The sequence below is a fragment of the Echinops telfairi genome, unplaced genomic scaffold (genome assembly GCF_000313985.2).
Source record: "Echinops telfairi isolate 266 unplaced genomic scaffold, ASM31398v2 ScPeMD7_9;HRSCAF=40, whole genome shotgun sequence".
NCBI lineage: Eukaryota > Metazoa > Chordata > Mammalia > Afrosoricida > Tenrecidae > Echinops > Echinops telfairi.
Window position 1 is genome coordinate 73,583,708 of NW_022103906.1, and position 24,793 is coordinate 73,608,500.

Sequence of the window (24,793 nt, forward strand, 5' to 3'; positions counted from 1 at the left end):
CTTCCTTTCCCCACACCTCCCCCTCTCCCATGGCCCCCCGGAACTGTCGGTCCCTTGTTTTCTCCTCCAGATTGTCCACTCTTACACCCCCTCTTCCCCAATGCCAGGGCCAAAGGAAGTGACATCACACTTGTGAAGGATGGGTCGTAACTATGACAACACATACACACATAGGCCCTTGAGCCTCCTCAGGAGGCCATCCAGCAGACTTGGGCCACTGCTAGGTATGACTGAATTGAGGGGAACGTGGACTTCAGGCCCGAATCTACTTTCATATGGACCCTGAAGTCAAGGTTATCCCTGGGCATTAACAAGTCAGAGCTGGGCACTGGACCCTTGAACCCTGAGAGTAAGAAAACTATGGGACTCGCATAGTGCCTAGCACCTGAATTCCAATCCCAATATTGTGGGTACTGTACCTTACTGCCTCAAAGACATAGACGTGCTGTCTTTTTTTTTTTAACATTTTATTTGAGGGCCAATTAATTTCCCAATCAACAACTTATACACATTTTGTGACATTACTTATAGACCCCTGCATGTGCTAGCGCTCTTTCTGCTTCCTCTCTGACTCCCCTGTTTGTGTCCACCCATCTTCCCTGCCCCTTCTTGCCTTCTGAGCTTTGATGCTGATGCTGATGCCTCCCTCCCATTCGTATGTCGTGGATTGTTCTGAGAAGCACCATCCTCCGGGCTGTTACTCTTCACTTGTAGGCCTGTGATTGGACTGAAAGGTGAGCCAAGGGAGTGGATTCAGTTCTAGGTTCGAAGGGTGACCAAGGACCATCATCTCAGGGGTTCTACCAGTTTTTATCAGCAGCCACTTTGGTCTTTTTTATGACTTTTAATTGTGCCCTATATTTTCTCCACTCTGTCCAGGACATTCTACTGTGGTCCTGTTTAGCGTGGTTGATAGTGATAGTGGGGCACCATGTAGCTCCGGTTTCAGACTGTTGGAGTCAGTGGTAAGTGTGGTCCATTGGTCCTTTGGATGGTTTCCTTATTCTTTGACTTTCTTCACCCTTTGCTCTGCATGGGAAGTGACCGATGGTTGTTTTGTAGATGTTAAAGCTCACTTTCCGATTCATAGTGACTCTATAGGATAGGATAGAACTGTCCTTGTGGGTTCCAGAGATTGTAACTCTATAGGAGTAGAAAACCTCGTCTTTCTCCCTTGGAGCAGCTGGTGGTTGTGAGCCCAACACGTAACCTCTATGCCACCAGGACTCTAATCAGTCGTTCGTCGACAAAGTAGGATGTAGAACATTGTCTTGATGGACTGCGTTATCCCAGTTGGCCTAGATGTCTCCCAAGATGATGATCCTAAGCACTTGAATCCAGTGACTTAGGCTCTCGGGGTGCTTAGTTATGTCTAGAAAGTTTGTATACCTTTGACCCCTGTTGTTATATATTTGAATGTATTTGCAGCACATAGAAATATGTCTGTAGAAATGGCCTCTGCTAAAGCTATGAATATTTGTAGATATACTCTCATATGCCATCCCATACCTGCTCAGCATATCTACCTATGTAGCCACTTTTAAATTATTGTTTGTCGTTACTGTTACTACAGGTTTGTGCATGTAATCGTATTTACAGTTGTTGCCTCTTACTCTTGCGTCCCTCCCAGTGTCTTCCTTTGCCTTGGTCATGTTGTGTCTAACCTCTCTTCACCCACGCTAATACATGTCTGCGATCTAGTTCGTGCTGTTTCTCTGCCGTGAAGGGTGTGAGGGCCATAGCTGACCTCCTGGCTTCCCTATTGCCACAGGGAAGGGGCAGACATTCCGCTACCCTCCATTCTTCTTGACCCTACTCACACACCAACTAGTCCCACAACGTACTACTTCTGGGCTGGGCTCAAAAGTTAGTTGTGTTAGCCACACACAACTCATAGACAAAACTCACAAGTATGGGAGTTTATAACTTATTAGGGAAGGTAATAGAGCAGGATCAGTCAACAGTAAAGGTACAGTCATTGGTCCATAACCAGTGCCCGCTCTCAGCCAGCAGCCCAGTCTCTCTCTGGTCCTCAGCCTTTCAGCCACTTAATCCCTCGGCCTCTGTTCCCACGGCCTCAGTTCCCACGGGCAAAGAAGCTGCTTTTCCTCGTCGTCTCAGCGTCTTGGCCCTGCACCTCTGTGTTGTCCCAGGGTCTCCTTGCCTCAGCCTGGCTTCTCTACTCTCACCCATGATCTCTGTGCCAGAGCCTCACATCAGGTCTTGGCCTTCACTAATTGGGACAGAGATCTCGAACATGGCCCATTGGTTTCTTTCTTCCAACAGCCCTGTGATTTATCTTGCCAAGATGGCTCAGAGGATGGCCATGGTGATCAACTTATTTCTCTGTGCGTACCGTCCTCAGAGTTCATCGTGTTGTGAGATGTTTGGTGGATTACTGGATAGTATCCCATAGTGTGTATGCCCCATAATTTGTCTGCTCATTCTTCTGTTGATGCACACTTAGGTTGTGTCCATCCTTTTGCTTGTGTGACTAATGCTGCACGGAACATGGGTCTGCATGTCTCTGGCCATGTCATGGTTCTTATTTCTCTAGAACATAACAGGAGACTTTAAAAAGCTCGTGGGGAAATGGAATTAAAAAGTAATGGAATTGAATTTTTCCATGAACTTTCTGAAGCACCCTAATAATCTAAGAGTGGGATTGTTGGGTCATATGAAATTTCTTATTTCTGGCTTTTTAAGGAATCACCGTACTGTTTTCTACAGCTGTTACACCATTATACCATCCAACCAGCCTTTTATGAGAATCATAGCCACCTCACACCCTTGTCAGCATCGTTGTTTTCTGGGGTTTTTTGTTTCCTTTTTATCATTCCTACTATTGCTATTGTTGCAAGGGGAGCCCTGGTGGTGTAGTGGTTACTTGTTGGGCTGCCATCTACAAGGTCAGCAGTTTGAAACCACCAGCCACTTTCTGCTCCTGTAAAGAGTTACAGTCTTGGAAGCTCACAGGGGCAGTTCTACCCTGCCCGATAGTGTCACCATGAGTCAGTATCGACTCAATGGTAGTGAATTTCTTTTCTTTTTTTTTTGATGGCTAATGATTGTGAGTGTCTTTCCATACGTTTGTCAGTTGCCTGAATATCTTTTTTGGTGAACTGCGTGTTCAGATCTTTGCCCATTTTCAAATTAGATTGTGTTTTAGTTGTTGAGATGTTGAAGTTCTCTATAAATTCGAGAAATTTATGCCTCATCAGGTAGGTAATGTTTCCCAAGTCTGTAGTTGTTTTTATTGGGGGAGCGGGAGAGGATGTACTTGCTTGGAGAAGTCTTTTGATGCACTCAAATGTTTCATTTCGTCCGCATTGTCCAGTTTGTCTTCTGTTGTTAGTGAATTTTCAGTTATGTTTGATAGACTAGGTGGTAAATTAAACTCACTGCCACTGAGTCAATTCTATAGAACAGGGTAGGGCTGCCCCAGTGGGTTTTAGAGACTGTCTTTTTATAGGAGTAGAAAGCCTCCTTTCTCCGGAGCTGCTGGTGGTTTCAAAGTGGTAACCTTATGGTTAGCAGCCCAATGCTTAACCATTAAGCCACCAAACCCAACACCCAAACTCACTGTCATCAGGTTGATGCCAACTCAGAGCAAACCTTGCAGTCGCCCTGTTGGATAGGATAGAATTGCCCTCATGAGTTTCTGAGACCGTAACTCTTTACAGGAGTAGAAAGTCCAGTCTTTTCTCCTGCCAAGCAGCTGGTAGTTTCAAACTGCTGATCTTGAGGTTAGCAGGGCAATGTGTAACCACGACACCAGCGGGCTCTACTGTGCTACCAGTGGCTCCTAAACTTCCCCTTGTTTTCTTCTGGGATCTGGATGGTTTTCAGCTTTACATTTAGGTGATGTGCTGTCTTAGTTGAAAAGGATACTATAACTATCTTAGAAAGATCTGGATAGTTTTCAGCTTTACATTTAGGTGATGTGCTGTCTTAGTTGAAAAGGATACTATAACTATCTTAGAAAGTACCTTTTTTAAAAAAAGTCTCTCCTGTATAAATGGTGAAGAGGGGGATGGGGGGTGGCCAGATGTAACATCCTCTGACTTCCTGATTGCCGTGAGGCAGGGGTTAGATGTGCCTTTGCCCTTCAACTTTTTTTTTTTTTAATCTTCACAGTTTTATTGACATCAAATGCTTTTCCATGGTGTAAACATATTAAAGGTTGTGCAGCCATCGCTACAGTCCTCTTCAGGGCGTTTTCTTCTTTCTTGTACGCATTGTGACTCCCCTCACTGTCCTTGACGTAGTCTGACCGCAGGCCCACCTCCCACAGCACTCTCAATGTGACGCTGGGCTCCAGCATTCACTGCAGGGCCCACCCAGGACTCGCAGGGAAACAAAACCAAAGAACCATGGGTGCATTAGGGAAGTTTCTAGGTTACCACAAGCCAGGAGCCCAAAACAGTAAGAGATGGTCAGTGGTCCACAGCAACCCCTCTCTCAGCAAGGAGCCAAATCCCTCTCCAGTCCTCGGCCTCCAAGCCAAGACTCCCCAAACCAAACTCACTGCCGTGGAATCTGTTCTGACTCAGGATGACCCTGTAGGACAGAGGAGAACTGACCACTTCTCTTCACAGGAGGAGAAAGCCGCTGGTGGTTTCGAACTGATAACCTCAAGGCTAGCAGCCCAGTGTACAACCATTTTGCCGGCACCTTAATCCTATCCATCACCATACCGGAGAACTGCCTCCAAAATCGGACGATAGCCCCAGGCACGGAGTCCAGAAAGATAGTACATCACAGAGAGAAATATGGCTGAAGGGGGCCGTATTCATTGACTCCATCTCATTCCCTCTTCATCAGTTTAGCAAGGTGGTTAAGTTAGAGCGAGCCAGTACAGAGCCTTTAGCACAAAGCACTATTCCCACGGAACTCAGCCATCCATCATATTTGTAGCCAACGGGCTTGCTGAGCAATCAGTTAGAAATTTTGAAATCTCAGGAGATGATGTACTTTAGAATTTATAAAGAACTCATGATAGTCGTACTTGATGTTCCAGCTCAGCATAATAATAGTAATTTCAGAGGATAATTGACGTGGGATGGTATACAGAGCATGGTACCTAGCAGCCAAGCAAGAAATGAGAACTGGTTTGCTGGAATGACCATTAGGAGAACCCCTAATCTAGGCTACTTCGTTTCTGGTAGGGAAATGCCCATATTATAAGCATGGGCATACATTGTACTTTTCAGAGAGATCGGCTAGCAGTCTTAATGTAGCTATATTTGAGTGAGGTGTTCAATTGTGTTGTTTTTAGGTGCTGTTGGGTAGGTTCCAACCCACAGCAACCCAATGAGCAGCAGAATGAAACACTGCACGGTCCTGTGCCATCCTCACAATGTTCCTCTACCCGAGCCCATCGATGCTGCCACTGTGTCAGTCTGTCTCTTTCTCGCTGCCCCTCTGCTTTACTAAGCATGATGTCCTTCTCCAGGGACTGGTCTCTCCTGACAGCATGTGTATATTGAAGTATGAAGACATCGCCTCCCAGGAGCCCTCTGACTGTACTTCCAGGACGGATCGGTTGTTCACTGGGAAGTCCTTGGTACTTTCAGTATTCTTCGCTAGCACCCTAATTCAGATGCATCAATTTTTCTTTGGGCCTCCTTATTCAGTGTCCGACTGTCACATGCACATGAGGCGATTGAAAACACCATGACTTGGTCAGGCCCATCTTAGTCCTCACCGTGACCTCCTTGCTCTTCAACACTTTAAAAGAGGTCTTGCGCAGCAGATTTAACCAAATACAATGTGTCCTTTGACCTCTTGACTGCTGGCTTCCATGAGCATTGATTGTGGATCCAAGCAAAGCAAACTCCATGACGAGATCCATCTTTTCTCCATTTACCATGTTGTTACCTATTGGTCCAGTTGTGAGGATGTTGTCTTCTTTACCTTGAGTTGTAATTCATACGGAAGGCTGAAAGGCTTGATCTTCCGCAGCAAGTGCTTCAAGGCCTCCTCATTTTCAGCAAGAAACTTTGTGTCAGCTGCGTGCCACAGGTTATTAACTAGCCTTCCTCCAATCCCCGTGCTGCATTCTTCCTCATTTAATCCAGCTTCTGTGATTATTTGCTCGCGTATAGATTGATGCTGTTAGTTTAATTTTTGATCAAACGTAGGTTTAGAAAATTATATTAATATATTTAAGACAGAAAGACTGGGACTACATTTAAGACTAAGCTAACAATACTCATATACTCTTATTGGTAACATTTATATATAATTTTGTTATTTATTGTGATGATCATTATAATGTTTAATATAGTTTTATCGTTTGAATATAATTTTCAATAACAACCATGATCATTCCCTAGGGCCCGGCCCCAAGTTACAGGTGTTATTGCTAATCTTTACAGTAAGAATGATGGCTAAGTATCCTTAATCCTTCCATATGCAGAAGCAAACCCTGGTGGATTGAGAGGCTATTGCATAGACAGAGCATGGTCTAACCAGCGTGCCAATCCAGGCGTGGCACAGATGGGTAAGCATTTGACTGCTAGCCAAAAACTGGAGATTTGAAACTACCCAGAGCCACCTTGGAAGACAGACCTTGCTCTCTGCTTCCCAGACTAGAGAACCGCTCTTCTCTGAGCAGCGTCTACTCAGCTGCAATTAGAACAGCATGCCTGACCCGCACCTGCTAATACTCCAGGTCTCAGTGTAACCCCGTCTTCCTGGGAGAACCTTTCTATTCCCACCTCCCCCCCAGACAAGGACAGTTCCCCGTGGTGCCTGCTCCCATCGAGCACTCAGCACAGAAGTACCTATCTGTCTGATCACAGATTGCTTAATGCTTGCCATCCCCATGCTCAGAAGGATGGGCCACATGCTTTTCTTGTTCTTTGTTGTCGCTCCAGTGCTCGATGCTGTGTTTAAGGCACAGTAGCTGCTCACTATAGATGTGCTGACTGGCTTAAACCAAATATTTCCCTTTTCATCTGCGTATTTGTGTGGTAAATATTTATTGGTAGCCTCTGGAGGCAGGAACCTAGGTGGTTGCTGGGAGCTCTGAGGGCCCTGGCTTATGATCTAATGGCAAAGACATGGGAAGCATCATTTAATGAAAACTAACAGGCAGACGCGTCGAGGAACACCTGACCACGCCAGGGTGCGTGAGGAAGGAGTTCATAGATAGTTCTAAGCAGAAACATCCACGTTCGACATGGTGGTTCACATTGCCAGTCAACACAGCCAGTGCTGTACTCGGACGTCATCCGGCGAGTTGCTTTGGGAGCAAACTGCTACCGTTCACCTTGTGATGTGCTTGGAAAAGAACAATTTCATTTCTTGTTTAGGCTGGAAAAGTGAGATAGTGAACATTCCTGCCCGTCCCAAAGGGCCCTGGAAAATGGCCCATTTCCTGGCCTTGGCAGCAACAGCAGCTGTTAGTTTTCTGTGCTTCCCCGATGCTTGTCACTTCCATTCCACAGGACCAAGAGAGGCGGATACGCAATCTATTTCTGGAAGAAGAATGGTTTTGTTTGCCTTGTTTTGTTTTTGTAGTTCCAATGGACATGTTGAGCGCCACCAACTGTATCACAGGACAGCTCAGAACTGAGCTCACATCCAGAACCACAAATATCCACGCCATTTACTGCTTCCCGTGGTCTTTTCTGTTAGAGGTGAGGGGCATGTCCATAGTTGTCAGAAAATATTTGGAGAAGTCCCAGGTCTTTCAGGCACTAATTGCCATGTGTGTGTTCGCGGTGGCTTCTTGCTCTGACTTCAAACCCTTTGAATGTGCATTAGCTCCTTTATCAGATGTTAAGTAACCAGCATTTCAAGAAAGTCAGCTGCTGACATGACTTGGTCCCGGTAAAGGCTTGTCCACATTCAAGTTTGAGCCTTTTACATTGAGGGTTTGAGTTGTTCTGTGGATTCAAGTTTTACAGGCTCCTGTCACTGATCACAGGGCTTACACTGTGGTGAAGTGAGATTTCTTCCTGCCCCACTTTTGTCTGTCACCCCTTTTGTGATGTGTTGTAAATCCTAGCCTGTGGGTATAGTCCCAGGGTGGTTTAAATTTTCTGCGAGGCTAGTGGACAGGGTTAATGTGGGCTGTATTCCGTGTCTCTTCCTTACTGGAGGTGGTAAAGCAGGTGACCAGCTCGTGTTTCCTGGAGTGTAGTCTGTTGAAAGACAGCACGTAGAATTAGGGTTCCAGGGAGGGGAGGGAGGGTGTTATAATGGGGGGGGGGGGGGTAAAGGGGAGCTGATATCAAGGGAGTTCAAGAAGGGAGAGAATGTTTTGAAACTGATTGTGGTAGCGATTGTACAATACTACTGGATGCGACTGAATTTATGGAATGATAGGATATCTGTATTAGCTCCCAGTAAAATGGTTTTGGGGAAAAAATAATAAAGACATACAACAATTGAACTGCAAAACAGAACCCAAACAACCATACCTCCATCCAAGCCATTCCTCCATGTATAAGAGAGCCATCTCAAAACCTCAGAAACAACAACAACAAAAATCACACTCACTGTTCCCGATTTTATTCCAATGCGTCGTGACCCTGTAGGACAGAGTAAAACTGCCCTTTTGGGTTTCCCAAACTGTAGGTCATCACAGGAGTAGAAAGCCTCATCTTTCTCCTGTTTTGTGGTTGGTGGTTTGGAACTGCTGACCTTGCGGTTAGCAGCCCAACGCATATCCTCCTATACAACCAAAATCCTAGGACCATCACGGAAGATGCCCCACCAGTGGAGGATATTTGAGACCTCTAGCTAACGTGCAGAGAACAGAGAACAGGTCACCAAACCATGGGACAGAACCAAGGAGCCCTGCTGAGACAGAGCAAAGGTTCTGTGTCCCAGAGGCCGGGGTGCAGGAGACAGTGAGGGGGTGGGGTGTCAGGTGGGCTGCTGGCTGAGGAGGGGTTGCTGTGGACGAATGACTGTCCTTTCTGTTCTCTGATCCTGGCTTGTGGTACCTGTTAACTTCCGCCATAGACCCCCGTAATTGCGAGTGTTGTCTTTGAGTTTTCTGTGGCCATTCAACGGATTATCAAACCCAGCAGAAAACTAGAGTGCCTGCAAGGCACAGCTGGTGCCAGCATCGGGTCAAGAAAGATGGAGGTGGAGGCCTGGGTGCCCTCTGCGTGCCGTGGGCTGGGGCAGGGATGCATCCCCTCCTCCCTTGTGGAGCTAGAAGAGGCCAGATAGGGCCCCTGTGCCTTTTGCTCATACCCCGGGTTCACAACTACTACTCCGGTCTCAGGGGGCCATGGTTATAAGTTTGGCAGTTACTGTTCATTACTTGGAGGAGCTCTGGGCTGGGAACTGCAGTTTGAAACCACCAGCCGCTCCTCAGGAGAAAGGTGGGGCTTTCTACTCTCTCAAAGCATTACAGCCTCAGAAACTCACAGGGGCAGCTGTGCCCTGTCCTGTAGGGTCACTATGAGTTGGGATCCACTCCATGGCCACGTGTTTTTGTTGTTGTTGTTTGTTTGGTCCATTGCTTTAGAATTGTTCTCTAAATCTGCAAATTATAGAATGTAGTGCCCTTTCACTACTTCTGTTAGGGACAGCGCCAAGGTTTGTCCTCCGTTTTAAAGCTGTAGTGTGTCATCTTCATACTGAACAGACCATTCGACAGCATTAAAGGTAGCTTGTCCTGTACCTTTAAGATTAGTGTGAAGAAATGTATTAACCTATGAAAATATAGTATTGAATTCCCTTTTAGTAAAATAAATATCTAAGGGTTAAAAGAGGAATTCATCAAAATGTATGAAACAGAATTTCTGTACTTTATGACTGTGTTACTGAACTTCCTACGTATCACATTATCGTTCGCTTCGAGCAAGCTCCGTAGCTTTCTGAGCCATAGGTTTCTCACCTGTGGCCCAGGGACAATTCTTTTTTACTGCCAGGTAGTGATGAGAGTGATCAGTAAGTATAGTGTACTATAGAGTACAGTGTTGCTCAACACCCTGCAGTGCACAGGACATCTGCCACACCAAGCACTGCCACGTGTGACACGGGCCTGGTGGCGCAAGGGCTGCATGATGAGCTCCTAACAGCCAGGTCCAAGGTTTGAACCCACCGGCCACTCGGGGAGGAAGACAATGCTTCTGCCCCCATGAAGGTTCACCACCTTGAAAACCTTCAGGGACAGCCGGACCCTGCCCCCGGAGCCGTGAGCCAGAATGGACCCTCGGGCAGCGAGTTTGTTTTAAGTTGGGCACGTAGTCATCTAGCCCAGAGCAGTGCTCCTTAGCGGACCAAAGAATCACCTGTAAGTCGATTTTTGAACCAGTAATAAGTTGTCTCAGATAATGGTTCAGTCTATGGAACTTAGGTTACATTTCTGCATCGAGTCATGGTATGAAGCCTTTCAGCACTGGGAAGACCCTTTCCAGATCCACCGCAGATGAAAATGGGAGTTGAGGTTCTCCAAGTGGAAGTTATTGATATGAATCAGTTATTGATATTGACTGATATGAATCAGTTATTGATATGACTCGTATTCCTGCCTTCAGAGGCCACCGGTAGCTTTGCTCTGAAAAGAAGCTTGTCAGCGTGGAACTGGATGCTCGGTGAAATTACCAGGTCAAATTAGCTGAAGGGCCAGATGCTTCCTGTTTGCTAGGAAATGAAAAGACAGGCTCTTTTCAGGAACTGTTTGCACCTTCAAGTTGTGCGTAACCGCTGAGTGGGGACAGCAAAGCCCTTGTGCTCGACTTTGCTGTGAAAGCTGAGCTCAGCCTGGATTATCCCAGGCTGCCTTTGCTCCACGTGATGTAGGAACCAGCTTATGAGAGGGGCCCTGGTACGCTGAACAGACGTCTCCGAGGAGGGGGTGAATGGGTGGGACTGGGAAGTGGGGAGAACGTGATGTGCACCATGTGATGCTTATGACCAGACGGGCCTCACAGAGCTGCCATCTACTGCAGAAGTGTGGACCAGGTGCAGCCAGGCAGCACCACACCTGTTCTCCAATTATGTTTAGTAAAACGGCAAGGATCTTTTCTTTCAGGTTCCTCTACTTCACATATCAAAAAATAAGCACCATCTGTACAGACGCGAAAGCACACACACGCACTCTGGTCTTCTTGGAAGAGTGCTGATTCAATAGGATCGTTGGTCAAGGGAACGCTGTATTTCACTTACGTGTGCAGACGCATTGACTGAAAATCTTACCACCTGAACATGTTAAGTTGGCTTCAAGAAAGCACAATGCTTGACTTGTAGAGAGAACTCGGCGAGAAGCCCACCCACGTGGAAGTAAGAGCCCGCGGGATCCCAGAGGGTGTGAACAGAGTGGGGATCTGTTTACAGTGCTCACTGGGGATGTAGATAAGCCATTCCTCTGTTTACAGACACCTTCAGGGAATGCTCTCTCTCTAAGGAAAACCGAAATCCTAAGTAAATTGGGGGGGGGATAGAAGAGCTTAGTATTTGAGTACGGTGTTCATTTTTAATGTTCGCTAATCCTCAGGAAAAACTGGCAAGGTTTAGGATTTTAGTAGAAAGGGTGTTAGGAGCAGAGCTGGAATCACAGCATCTGTGTAGGTTTTGCTCTTACTTTCTAGTCTTTCCGCTCCAGAATGGATTGCTGCTACTCAATGTGTAGCCATACTGTGATCAAATTGTTGTTCACGTGAACCATAGTTCTGATTTACGTGGGTTTTTCATTGGGTCACTATAGACCCTGAACCATAGAATCTGTCTGTGTGCGCAGATTTACCGTTAACCATAGGATACTGCTGATCCACTTCTCCAATTGCTGGGTGACCTCCTGATGGCTGTCTTACCGAAAGACGGCGTTGTGCCGTGAGATGTCTCCAGCAGTCTCCCCTCTGTGTGCTCTGCCCCCACAGTGTGCCCAGGGCTCCCAGGTAGCCACCTACCTGGTATGGGGCCAAGGTTAGGGTTTATCCTGAAGAAGGTTGGCAGGGGAGGAAAGGTTGACTCTGGAACTATGTCATTCAGGATAAAAACTTTTTAAAACCTTTGCCCTCTTAGTTTTGAATTCTCACATTCATCGGCATATGATTCTAGACGTATATTTCGTCTCCACTGAGTTGGCCAAGAGTCAGAAAAGACTTTCTTAGGGATGCCAGGGCATATCTCAATTGGGCTCAGAATGTATTGGGAGAGGGGCTGGAAATGAGGGGGCAGGGAAAGGGGAGCGGGCTTTGACGTGCCATGCAGGCAGACAGGAAGCGCAGAGGAAGGTCCGCAGGCAGGCGATTGCCTAGAACCAACAAGAAAGAAAAGGTGGCCAGTCGGCCAGAGGGAAAGTCAGGGAAATGAGGTCCTGCTGCAGCTTGCCTACATTCGCCCAAGGATCAGGCGGTGCTCCTGAATGTTTAGAGGCCTTCCTGGCATTTCACTAGCCTTGGCTCCATCTAAGCCCTTTTTGGTTTTAGGCATGCCATATAGACTTCAGCAAGGAGCTAGGTGTTGTCATTTTGTTGAGAAATGACCTATAGGATTAGCTTCCATTCAAAGTTCAGTGCAGAATAGCTCTGGCGGTCCTGTAAACCTGACCTTTCATGAATTCTTTCTGCAGTTTTCTCCCACTGTATCCTGGACATCTGCCGAGACCCTGTTCAGAATGGTTCATGGGGACTGTTCATTCAAACCCACCAGCAGCTCCTCGGGAGAAAGAGGAGGCTGCCTGCTCCTGGAGAGAGTTACAGTCTAGGAAATGTTATATGGGGGTTCCCATGACTTAGAACCAACCTGTTGGCAGGGTGTTTTAATTTTTGCTTTGTTAGACTTAAGCAGCTTATACCATGTTCTCTGTTTTGCTCATAAGCTCCTTCCTTGCCACCTTCCCCCTCTGGCCTTGAAAACTTCTTTCCGTTTCCTTCCATCCCGTTTCCACCCTCATCGCTAGGAAACCCTAGTTCTCCCCTCAAAATGCCACTGCCCCATCCCATCCTGTCATATCCACCACATGTACTGTCATCCTCTGTTGGAATTGGTTTTCATCATTGGACGGGAATTTACTTCTTTGTATTTTCATAGTCTAGCGTGGGGTCTGGAACACAGACAGCTTATTCAGTAATATTTGTTGACTGAGTGCACAAGATAAAAAAAGATCCCTACCCTTCTCAAAATACCAGCTTCGTTATGCAGCACAGCACATACACGGAGGTACAGCTGAGAAATGACATCTGTTAGCTTCTCTCTCTGCAAAGGAGTGACTGCCCCCACAGTACCTCCCGCTCATGGGGGCAGATTCGCATGTGTGATGCTCACGCGTGGGGTTTCCTGGGAGAGACTAGGGCAGAGTCCCCAGGCCGTCTCTAGTCTCAGTGGAAATGCAGCCATGCACTCAGCCTGTGGGTGTCAGCATGTTAGCCTCGGGGTGAGGGGAGGAGGGGGAGAACTGTCAGGGGCCAGGGCACAGAGCTGCAAGCCAGTGAGGCTCAAGAAGCAAGGGCTAGCTAGCATGCACAGGGTCAGGTAAAGATTTTGCACGGTGAGCTTTCCTATTCTATTCAGAAATTCGTAGTGAAACCAAAATGTTCTGCTTCTCTTACATCTCCCAGAAACACAGCGTGTAAGAAAACTGACTTGGCAGCAGTGGCTGACGTTTTAGCTTTCTACTTGGGCTGAAGTCATAGATCGACCTGCAGCATAATTTAGCCCAGAGCATTGATGTCCCCGCTCAGTTGTTGAAAACAAAGCCATACCAATGTGAATGGGAGGAGGGGGCATGGAGCAGAGACCCAGTGCCCATCTGTAGACAATTGGACATCCCCTCACAGAGAGGTCACTGGGAAGAGATGAGCCAGTCAGGGTGCATTATAGCACCAATGAAACACAACTTTCCTCTAGTTCTTTGGTCCTTCCTTCCCCCCACCCCCCCACTATCATTAGATTAGACCAGAGCATGCACACTGCTACAGATAAGAGCCTGAAACACAGGGAATCCAGGATAGATAAACCCTGTAGAGATACCAGGAGGATTAGGGGAGGGTGGGGGGAGAAAGGGGAAACCAATCACAAGGATCAACCTATAACCCCCTCCCAGGAGGGCGAACAATGGAAAAGTGGGTAAGGCATGACGGAAGATGATGTAAGATATGAAAATAATAATTATAACTTATCAAGGGCTTGTGAGGGAGGCTGGGTCGGGGGTTGGAGAGGGAAGAAATGGGGAGCTGCTTTCAGGGGCTCAAGTGGGAAGAGAATGCTTTGAAAATGATGATGGCGGCACATGTGCAAATGGGCTCCCAATGGATGAATGTATGGATTGTGATAAGCGATGTGAGAACCCCAACTCAATGGTACCTAACACCAGCAAGCAAACCCCCAAAACAAACTCACTGCCACGGATTTCATTCTAATTCATAGTGAGCCTATAGGACTGAGTGGAACTGTCCCCGTGGGTCTCGAAGACTACATCTACAGGCGTGGACAGCCTAGTCTTGCTCCTCTTGAGTGGCTGGTGATTTTACCCTGCTAAACTTCTGGTTAGCATTCCAAAGCAGTAACTTATTCTGAACAGAAAAAAAAAAAAGACTTTTTGTCCTAGCAGGTGATCGGTTTAATTTATTATACGCAATAAACCATGAACATTGATTTGAAGCGGCCCTATTGCCTTCTCATGAAAGAGAGGAGGAAGGAAGGAAGGAAGGAAGGAAGGAAGGAAGGAAGGAAGGAAGGAAGGAAGAAAAGAAAGGAAGAAGAAAACACAGGGACAGCCCTGGTCTACCTGAACATTCTCTGTGACGTCGGGGTGGGTGTTTTTGTTCTCTTAACTAACTTCCCCATGGCTAACCTCGAGACCCTTCCAGAACAAGTCATGGTCTTGCTGGCCTGCAGTGCAGAGTCTGGCAGGGTTGGGCAGGAACAGCTTCAGGACACAGGCGGGTGGGACCCATGGAGAATCTCCAGAGCCCTGGCCAAAAGCTGCTGCGGGAGGACCCCGGCGAGGCATTAGTGCCGTCTTCCTGCTCCTCAGGGCTGTGTGTGGTGGCAGAGCACGCGTGGGTCCCCTGTCTCCATCGCGAATGGTCAAGCTGAGGCTGAGCAGCAGCATTGGGGCCGTCACTCTCTGGAGAGAGGGAGTGTGTCTTTCAGGAGAAGGTGTTGCAGCTGAGCATGACCTTGGAGGGCTCCTCCAGCTTGGTGGGGCTCGGAAGGGGATGTGTGTGTATGACTTCGTCAGTGAATATTAAGTCCAAGTTGAAGAGGCACGTGATCGTCCCCCATATCTGAGAGGAGGCCTGCATCGAAAATAATGGCAACAATTGTCTCAAGAAGAATCTAACCAGGGACGGAAAACTCAGGAGATGTCTCCGTGTCCTTGTCCTGGATTCGAAACAGAGGATTGTGCTGGCAGAGAGCGATGTGATCTCATCCATTCGATGAGGGCGTTGCAGCTCAAACAAGTATTACTCAGCTATACGTAACAGCACACACTACGAGTGTGCCTTTAGGATCGTAAAGTCTAGCCGTCAAGTCGATGCCGGCTCATAGCAGCCCTCTAGGACAGGGTAGAACTGCCCCAGTGAGTTTTCAAGACGGGGACCTCTACAGGCGCAGAAAGCCCATCTAGCTCCCAGGGAGCAGCGGGTGGTTCTGACCTTCTGACTTTGAGGTTAGCAACCCAACCTGGAGGCACTACACACCACGGCTCCCTGGATGATCAAATAGGTGGCAGCCAGCATGTGTAATTGGGGTGGTTTATAGGTAAGTATAAATCTCTGGGGCCAGGGCTGCAAATGGCTAAGAGCTGCACCCCTAGCCTAGTGAAAAAAGCCCGGAATGCTGGCTTCACCATGTCTCACCCGTGGAAAGGCTCTGGCACCCACGCAGCCGCCCTGGGTTGGAATGGACTCTGTGGAGAGGAACAAGCACAACAATGGCAAGCCTTTCACAGATCCATGACGGCGGCCTGAACTCCCAAAGCAAACGCAGTTAATTGCTGGATGCAGTGTATAAAAGGTGTTAACCAAAGAGACATGGTCCATGTATGGCTCCTAAATAATAATTAACTCACTCAACCTCTCAACAGTCCCCCAACTAGTCATAAGGGTCGCCTAATCAGGTTATGTTTGAATCCGAACGAGGCCGCTTTTAAAATTGACAGCAGACACCTACGGTAGCTAAATTGTTACCTGTATTGGAGTGCTTGATTCCAGAGTAGCTGAGGAACCTGGTGATGGACAGAGCATGCCTGGAAATAACTATAACGTTTGAATTCAAGCATCTTTCAGATATCCCAATCATGTGTGATTTGTTGCATTTTAGCATTCGACTTTTCCAAAACAATTATTATTAAAATTATGTGGGGAGAAAGCTGTTTACATAATGCAATTAGATGTCTGTCTTCTTAATTTAGTATTTGCTTCTGTTTTTCTTCTGCACCCGACTCCATACTATATCATGTAATTTTCCCACTGAAGGGACAGGTGGAGCGTGACTGAAAGGATTCTAACCACTTCCCACACAAATCAAGCCACCACCTCACCCTTAACGCTGCTCCACCCCTGGTTCCTCCCTGTTCTCCAATAAAGAAGGCCAGGACGAGAAAGTACTGCAAGTGTAGTGTTGCTACCTGAAACCCAGTACCTTCCAGATGCACCACACAGGCTGACCGAGCTTGATTTTGCTTTTTCTCCTCTTGTGCTTACTTCTTTAGGAAACATAAAAATTAAAAAAAAACTGATGATGAAATGTCCCTGACCTCAGGTCATATAGATTCAGGTCATATTCTTGTGTCCAAGGACTGAGTGGAGTGGGAGGTCTGCCCAGACCCCATGGGAGCGAGAACATGTTTCACAAGCCACGTGCCAAGGGTGCCTGTGTATATACCTTCACGAGAAGCTGAGAACTCACCGCATTTTCCAACAGCAGTGTCTTGTGTTCTCTGGAGAGCTACACTGGCTCCCTTGTTAGAAAGGGTCACTCGAGGACACCAGCGACGACTCTTCACAGATGTTCTTTCAGAAGCGAAGTACGGAGACAGCCTCGATGGAGGGAGACCCTGCCAAATTCACCACGTCCACAAATGGCAGGAGTCGTACGTCCCCAGAAGTGACCTCATTTCTCCAGAATGCTCCCAGGAGCAGGGATGCTGGAGTCAAGAAGGCCCTTTCTTGGCCTCGTGCCACAGCCCGTGGAGGCCTGGGCCACGAAGGTGCTCACAGGATCCCCAAACAAAGGCCACAAAAAGGAACATTCAGCTTTCAGAAAATGTTAGGCCGAAAGTCCCTGTCAGAAGGGGCGGAAACAAATGAAAATCGAGCGCGATGACAGATACTGACACGGAATCCACGGGGTGGACTGCCTGCCTGACCAGAGAAGCTTCTCCTGTTCTGTGATGGGACTGGCATGCTTTCCTGGAGAAGCATCTGCCCGCTCCGTAGGCCTGCCTGCTCTGTGGGACCGACTGGGAAGCTGCTAGGATTTCAGGAAGGCTCAGGCCCAAGACCCAAAGGGAACGCCCGATCCATGGTTCATACGAGTCCTCTGACCTGTGGGTTCGACAGACTGCGAAGGAATCCAAATGAAATCATTTCACCGGACTGGATCTTCCTTTCTAGAGCGATGCCAGATCTGAGCTGGGCTTCCCCGGGCATGCGTGGGAGATGAACAGTCACCTTTGGCAGGGTGCCTTCTGCACGTCTAGAAGGCCTGCTGTCTTCTCACAAGGCGACAATAGATGGCTATTAACTTATACTCGGCATCTGAGCTTCTCACATTGCTGGCTTGTAGCTTTAAGTCGGCTAAACAATTGCAGCTTCTCAAAATTAATGACGTAGGTTATGTTGTCATTAACTGAGGCCATTCAAGGATCACTTCTAAAATATGAGGAAGTCAGGTAAACAGAATCTAGTGCTGACGTCAGATTTTAAGCTAATGCTGAAATACTTTATATTCTGAGCGGCTTTGAACTTGTTTGACCCTGGTAAACATGCATCTGGGAGAGTCTTATGCATGGGCGCATTCGAAAATTCGATGCTGCGGTTAGCGATGATCTCAGGAAAGCAGTGTTTTCGTTTCTTTGTTTTAAAAAATGAGGACTGTGGGGAGCCACTTGGTGGCACACATGGTTACGCTGTCAACCACTAACGGGAAGGCTATTGATTTGAACCCGCCCAGGGGCTCATTGCGCAGTACTGCTTGATGGTTAAGAGAGCAGACTCTTGGGCTTGACTTTATCTTCCAGGTTTTACATTTCCCAAACTGGTGGCCTTGGGTGAGTTGTTTAACCTAACTGTGCCTCAGTTTGCTCACCTTGTAAACTGGAGCCAGGGAAGCACTTAGCCACAGCTTGGCGCACAGGAAGCCTATGCGGTAATTGTGGTCGTGAGCAGTAAGGCCGGGAGTAGAGAGCCAAAGGGACGTCCAAGCATTTGCTGTAGCTACACCGGGAATCGTATGCCCTGGATTGAACTCTCTTCTCTCCCCACCCCCTCCCAACAGGAAAATGGCAGATGCACGACGGCGGCCTCCTGAACATCACCAAGGTGTCTTTTTCAGACCGAGGTAAATACACCTGCGTCGCGTCTAACATCTATGGCACCGTCAACAACACAGTGACCTTGAGAGTCATCTTTACCTCGGGAGACATGGGCGTCTACTACATGGTGGTCTGCCTTGTGGCCTTCACCATCGTCATGGTCCTCAACATCACCCGCCTATGCATGATGAGCAGCCACTTGAAGAAGACGGAGAAAGCCATCAACGAGTTCTTCAGGACCGAAGGTGCCGAGAAGCTGCAGAAAGCCTTCGAGATTGCCAAGCGGATCCCCATCATCACCTCAGCCAAAACTTTAGAGCTCGCCAAAGTCACCCAGTTCAAAACCATGGAATTTGCCCGCTACATCGAAGAGCTGGCCAGGAGTGTGCCTCTGCCGCCTCTGATTATGAACTGCAGGACGATTATGGAGGAAATCATGGAAGTGGTGGGGCTGGAGGAGCAGGGGCAGAATTTTGTCAGGCATGCTCCAGAAGGCCAGGAAGCCCCCGACAGGGACGAGGTCTACACCATCCCAAACGCCCTGAAGCCAAGCGACTCCCCCACCGCCGACTCGGACACCTCCTCCCTGCACGAACAGCCCCAGCAGATTGCCATCCAGGTGTCGGTCCACCCGCAGGCCACCAAGGACCACGTGGAAGACCAAGAAGGCAGGCCACTAGAGGGCAAAGATGAAGAGGAGACCGAGCCATCGGCTGAACAGTCCCCGGAAACCGCAGAACCTTCCACCGATGTAACATCCACGGAGCTCACATCGGAAGAACCGACACCTGTTGAGGCGTCAGATAAAGTACTTCCACCAGCGCACCCAGAGCCAGCAGTGGCCCAGGACAAAAACACCTGCGTTGTGTACGAAAGCCATGTCTAATTCCAACGCTGCAAAGCTATGCATATCAAGGAAAACAGGGGCTGCTCCTTGAAATAACAGTCCTGATCCGCACTTGCCACTAAGCCTTACCAGGAGACTCATCCCTTAGACAGAAGTGATGCCATTTTAAAAGGGGGCTCGCCTGTGTGCAGTCTCTGGGACTGGCATTTCCCCAGGAGCAAAGGATATGGGAAGCAGCAGGGTACAGGACTAATCAGACCAATAGAAGGTGTCTGCTTGCCTGACACGACTCTTAGAGGATGTTCTCGGCCAAAGTCCTTGATTGGCAATGCCCTTCCTGACATTCTGAGCTCATGATCCCTGCCCCATGCGCCCTGCATTGCTTTCTCTTTTAAAAATGATAAGTCTCCTGTCTTAGCAAATGCACGTTTATGGGTTCGTTGCACTTTCTTCTTAGTTTGAATTAGGTTCACTCTTCCCTCACATTGGAGTCGTTATTATATTAATATTAATTGCTGTTTCTGGTTCCGCCCTCTTTGTCATGTTTGTTCTTATTTTGCCCAAGAACACGTACCTCAGACACTTGGGCCCCAGTCACCGGGATGAGGGCTCATAGCCTCAAAGCCACCTGTGATGTTCCAAAGCAGTCACTAGGCTCATGATGACTCTTTGTTTCCCAGGCTTATTTTCATGCATTATTTTGTGTGTGTCCAACGAAGCTGCTATTGTGAAACCGAGGGAGAATTTTTTTTGTGTGTGCCTAGGAAATAGCACTTTAATAGCCAAATAAAAATGTGTTTACTTATCCAATTCTGGGAACCTTTTGGTGAGCTCAACGGGGGTGTGAAGAGTTACTATAAAAGGCTATGTATACCCATATGACCCTTGAAAACCGCTGTTGATCTTTGAATTACATCACCCTCCAAACAAAGGCTGACTCTTTACCTGGACACCATAGTGCAGCCAAAGGCGGAGCTGTTGTGGTGAGCTCCTGTCAGCTGTGGACTCTGGTGTCCCAGAAGGGCTGCGGGGACCTTAGCCACTGCTTTGGAGCAGCAGGTTGGAAGGGTCTGTGAAGTGGTGTCCACGGGTCCTCCTTTGTGAACCGTGAAGCTGGCTTGGTGGGGACAGTAAAAGTTCAGGCTCCCCTGAAGGGGAGAGTAAAGGGTTAGAACAATGGTTTAGGAGACAGTGCCATCAAACCACATGCCAAAATTATGGCATGATGATTCAGCCCTCCACGAAAGCTGGTACATGCAAGACAGCGTGATGCCATACAGCGAAGGCAGACCTACTCCAGTAGCTTAGGCTTTGGGCACATCTGGATCTCGGTTTCCTCATCTGTAAGAGAGGGCAGACTGAACGAGTGGGAGCAACTTGTCAGTGCCCTTTCCTCCCAGAACTCCCTCACAGTGATGTCCTTCCAAGACAGTCCACTCTGGCTTCACCGAATGTTTTCACGCTGCAAACCACATTGAAGTGGAAAACACCGCTTTACAAAATGACAACATTTTAACCAAGCTGTGTTCTCCACCCCTCACCAAACAAACAAGTAAATGCAGTAGGACCACGTCTGTCATGTAGAGGATCTGGCGGTGGGGAGTATGAGTGACATTTGGTTTTGACATAGGATCAAGAGACACAGGCACATTAAAGCAGTTCTAAGGGTCATGGCCACAGATGTTACACAGGGCCCTTGGGCAGTGAGGAAGGAACTAGGTCCATGTGTGTAGTCCTCACCCAGTCAACACCCGAGGGAGTAAATGTGGGCAATTCCTTTTGCGCCCTCTCTGAGGTTTAATCCCCGCCTTCTGTAAAGCATGTGGGTTGTACTTGATTGGCCCTGGTAGCACAAACATTTAGAGTTTTATGGAAAGCTTATAAATCTGCCACAGTGGCCGCCATTGCCCGAGACAAGCACTTCGCAGAACCAAAGTGGGGACCAGACCGGATGTGTTGGTCGTGCAAACATCGCAGCCAGTGTATCTGCCTCTGTAACTTAGGGGACTGGGCTTGGGAGGTGACCTTAATGGGTGTCTTTGTTTATAGGTAATTGGTGTGACAGGCAATCCCACAGACATGGGATTTGATTGGATTTTCTTGATGGGCAATGACCCGTTTGGCATCATGTCTGGGATGGACACATACATTAGTGCTGGGCAGTCAGGATAAACTGGGATTCCTATCTGGGCTCTCTGGACCAGGGTCGGTATCTCCAGCTCTTAGAAAAGTTTTCCAGTTGTTATGGAGGTGAACAGATTCTCCCCACGCACCTGTGTGTGCAAGGAAGCAACCATTTAGAAAGCTCCTTTTGCAATCTTGTGTTTTTCCTCCTCCTCCTCTTTGCTCATTGCACCCAAACCCAAGTACAAAAATCCCAGAAGAAAAGTGCACGTAGGCATTTGTTCTATCTAGAAAGATACTGAGCTAAAATGAGCATATTTTTTGTGAAGTAAGAACAGAATTAGGCGACCAAAGAATGTTTCCTGATTGGTTTTAGCTTCTGTAGATTGAGGAGGGAGTAGGTGGCACACACAGATTATTCCAAATAGTCTCCCTCTTCAAGGCGTTGAGATGCTCTTGATGTAGTCATAGCTGACCGAAGGGGAGATTGACTTATAAAAGGGGATTTCTCCTGTCAGAAATTGTACACGCTTCCCTTCAGTTTTATAGCTTCTTTGGCAAATGAGAGAGGCCTTCCGCAGATCGTGAAACACAGGACCTCATTTGTTTCAGCTGAATTTTCAAAGATCACGTGAACTGTTAAGCTTCATGGAAATTCACAGACAAATGACCATTGTGAATGTGTGTGTAAGAGAGAGAGAGACTGACTGATTTGGACAGCTTTAAAAGTCCTATACTAAATTAATCTCAAGTTGTGCCAATTGGGTCCTGTGAAGTCCTTCTTAAAATCAAACACTTTTTGGTTTCTGCGTCCTCCTGGACGCATCTTAGTGATTTTTTTCCCTCTTGAAGTTCTGAAAATGATTAAGCTACATGTGCATATTTGATTCACTTATCGGTAAGCTTGGGTGGTATTTATTCTAAATGGAAAACAGAATTTTATACTGAAAATCTATGTAATTTATACTGATTTTGTTTTATATATTATATTTTCATATCTTTAGGGCACATCTACTATTCTCATCTTTTTGTATATCGTACTTGGCAAAAAGAACTACTAATACTTGACTAAAATCTCTAGGAACCAAATGTGATAGGTAACATATAGAAATCTCTAAAAATGCCTGAATGTTCTCACCCATCGCAAGCGTGTTTGTGCTGTGTTACTACGTCCAGAGTGTTTTATTCTCAGCTATGAATGAACATTTTATTGTTTGTTTGATTTTTTAGTCAAAACCAAAACCAAATTTCAAGGCTTGACACCCTACACAGTGGCTTCTGGAATCCCTTCACTTCCTTGTTTTTTGGTTTGTTTGTTTTTACTTTTCATTGCAGAAGTTTGCATTGCATTATCGAAATGTGTCCCCTTTGAAGGGCAAATGGGACATAAGAGCAACCACAAAACTTCACGGGAAGAGGGAATTCCGTCATGACGTCATACATGATTTTAAAGACTGACAACGTGCTAAGGTTTTAACTGTTTGGTGAACCAAGCTCCCTATGCCCAGCCCTTAATCAATGAGGAAAATGGAAGGTGCAAAGAATATTTGCATGCTCTGAAGAGAACACTCTAAAAGTCGTGCAGCCCACTCAAATCCGCTAACACCCAGTCCCAGCCTTGAGAGAACACGTTGGAAAGGCACATCTGACACCTTTTCTCACACAGATTGGAACACAGTGGAGTGTCAGTGCTGAAATCTTAAATAGCAGTCCCTACGGCTCTGTTCATTAGGTCAGATCTTGTTTCCCGGTACACTCCTTTCTCAGCACGGTTCGGCTGCTGTCCTGAACGTAGCATCACACACCCGTTTGGCAATCCTTTCAGATGATAAACCGTGTTTCTAGTCTTGGTACTCAATTAAAACTAATTTATTGATCATCTTTAAGTCACAGTGTAGGTTCACGCATATTTGGACTACCTGTTATCTTCAAGGTCGTAATCATTTTTATAGTCTCTGTTTATTTAAATATACTCAAGTAGATCACAAAGCTTACTTTCCTAATGCCTTGGTTTAGGATTGCCACAGCGATTAAGCGGGTTTGGGTTACACAAAGCCGTGTTGGGGAAGAAAATCAAATAGAATTCTTGTTATATTTTCCAAAGGACCAAGTGTTTGTCTATTATATAAGAAAATATATGAGAGTGAATATGGTATTTAATTGCGTTTTGTTTTTTGGAGATGGAATTTATAACAGGACAAATACAACAATATCGCAGTCAGAATTGAAGTTAGAGAATATGAAGATAGAAAACAAGTGATTGTAAGACTCTTCTAGCACAGGTTGTTTTTATTTGAGTAACAATAGAAGCCTTCAGATGTTCGACTCAGCCACCGCGAAGCTGCTAACAGTGAGTCAGGCCAAAATAGATGCTGTTGTTTATGCTCGTTTGCTGTATTTCAGTAGTTCTGAGTGTCCGTTGCTACAATAAGATACTTTTTTTTAATTATCTGGGAAGAAATGTCAAACCGGCAATTTTTGTGAGCTACCAAATGTTCACTTAAACAATAACGATGTAAGCAAATGACTAATATTTAAGTTGATGTTACAAGAGCAACAGCCACAAACAATCATGTGATCCATCTTGTACTTTTGATTGTTGCTTTAATAAACGGTTTGTGCAGGTATGTGGCATGTGTATTGTATCTGACCTGCAGCGTATGTCATTGTGGTCTCACTTGCTTTTTCTAGAGACATGGAACCTGTAGCCAATTCTTGTCCCTGCCTTGTGTAGCTGCGGCATCGAGAGAGGGCAATGAAATCATTCTTCTGTCAAGCTACATTTTATTTTTCAAATCCATCCACCCTAACACTTCTTCCTTTTCACTAATGCCGTGGCAGTTCACTGTGTTCTGTCTCCAGCATGCCACATCAGTTTGTGGTAGAGAATCCAGCAGAGTAGGACACACATGTCCAGGAACACCACCCTGAGAGAAAGAAGCCCGAAGAGCAGCATGGCCCTGAGATCAGCTCAAGGGCTCCAAATCCAGATCTTGTCCCAGAATGTGCTCAGGAGGTTGAGGTGTGGAGCGCACTTAGACACTGCCAATTGGGGAAGTCAGATGCAGGGGAAAGGCTGTCTAAGGAGTGTAGACAGAAGCAGCAAATCAAACAGCTAAGTTATACAATAATAACCTCATGTAACCATACATAGGTTCTCTCAAGAAAAGGAGGGGATAGGAGAATCGTGTTGGCTATCATGGAAAAATTAGTTCTTGTGTTATCACCAAAAGAAAAAATAGGGAAGTTTCACCCCGATTGAGAAAATATGAGCAGGCCAGATATTTACGACCTTGAATGAAAAAAATGCTAATTAGTTTTTTTTATATGTCTTGGTTTTGGAATGCCATGTTCTGCATGGACTT

General features: G+C 46.8%; 1 protein-coding gene across 2 annotated transcripts in view; it reads left to right on the forward strand.

Moving 5' to 3' along the window:
* The window catches only part of MFAP3L (microfibril associated protein 3 like), a 52,537-nt gene extending 28,482 nt beyond the window's left edge, over positions 1–24,055 (forward strand). For both annotated transcript variants that reach the window (XM_004696121.2, XM_045286815.1), the window contains exon 3: positions 18,421–24,055. In XM_004696121.2, the coding sequence (XP_004696178.1) occupies positions 18,421–19,343 (923 nt within the window). In that variant the 3' untranslated portion in view covers positions 19,344–24,055. The remainder of the gene's footprint in view (positions 1–18,420) is intronic.
* Positions 24,056–24,793: the final 738 nt, after the last annotated feature.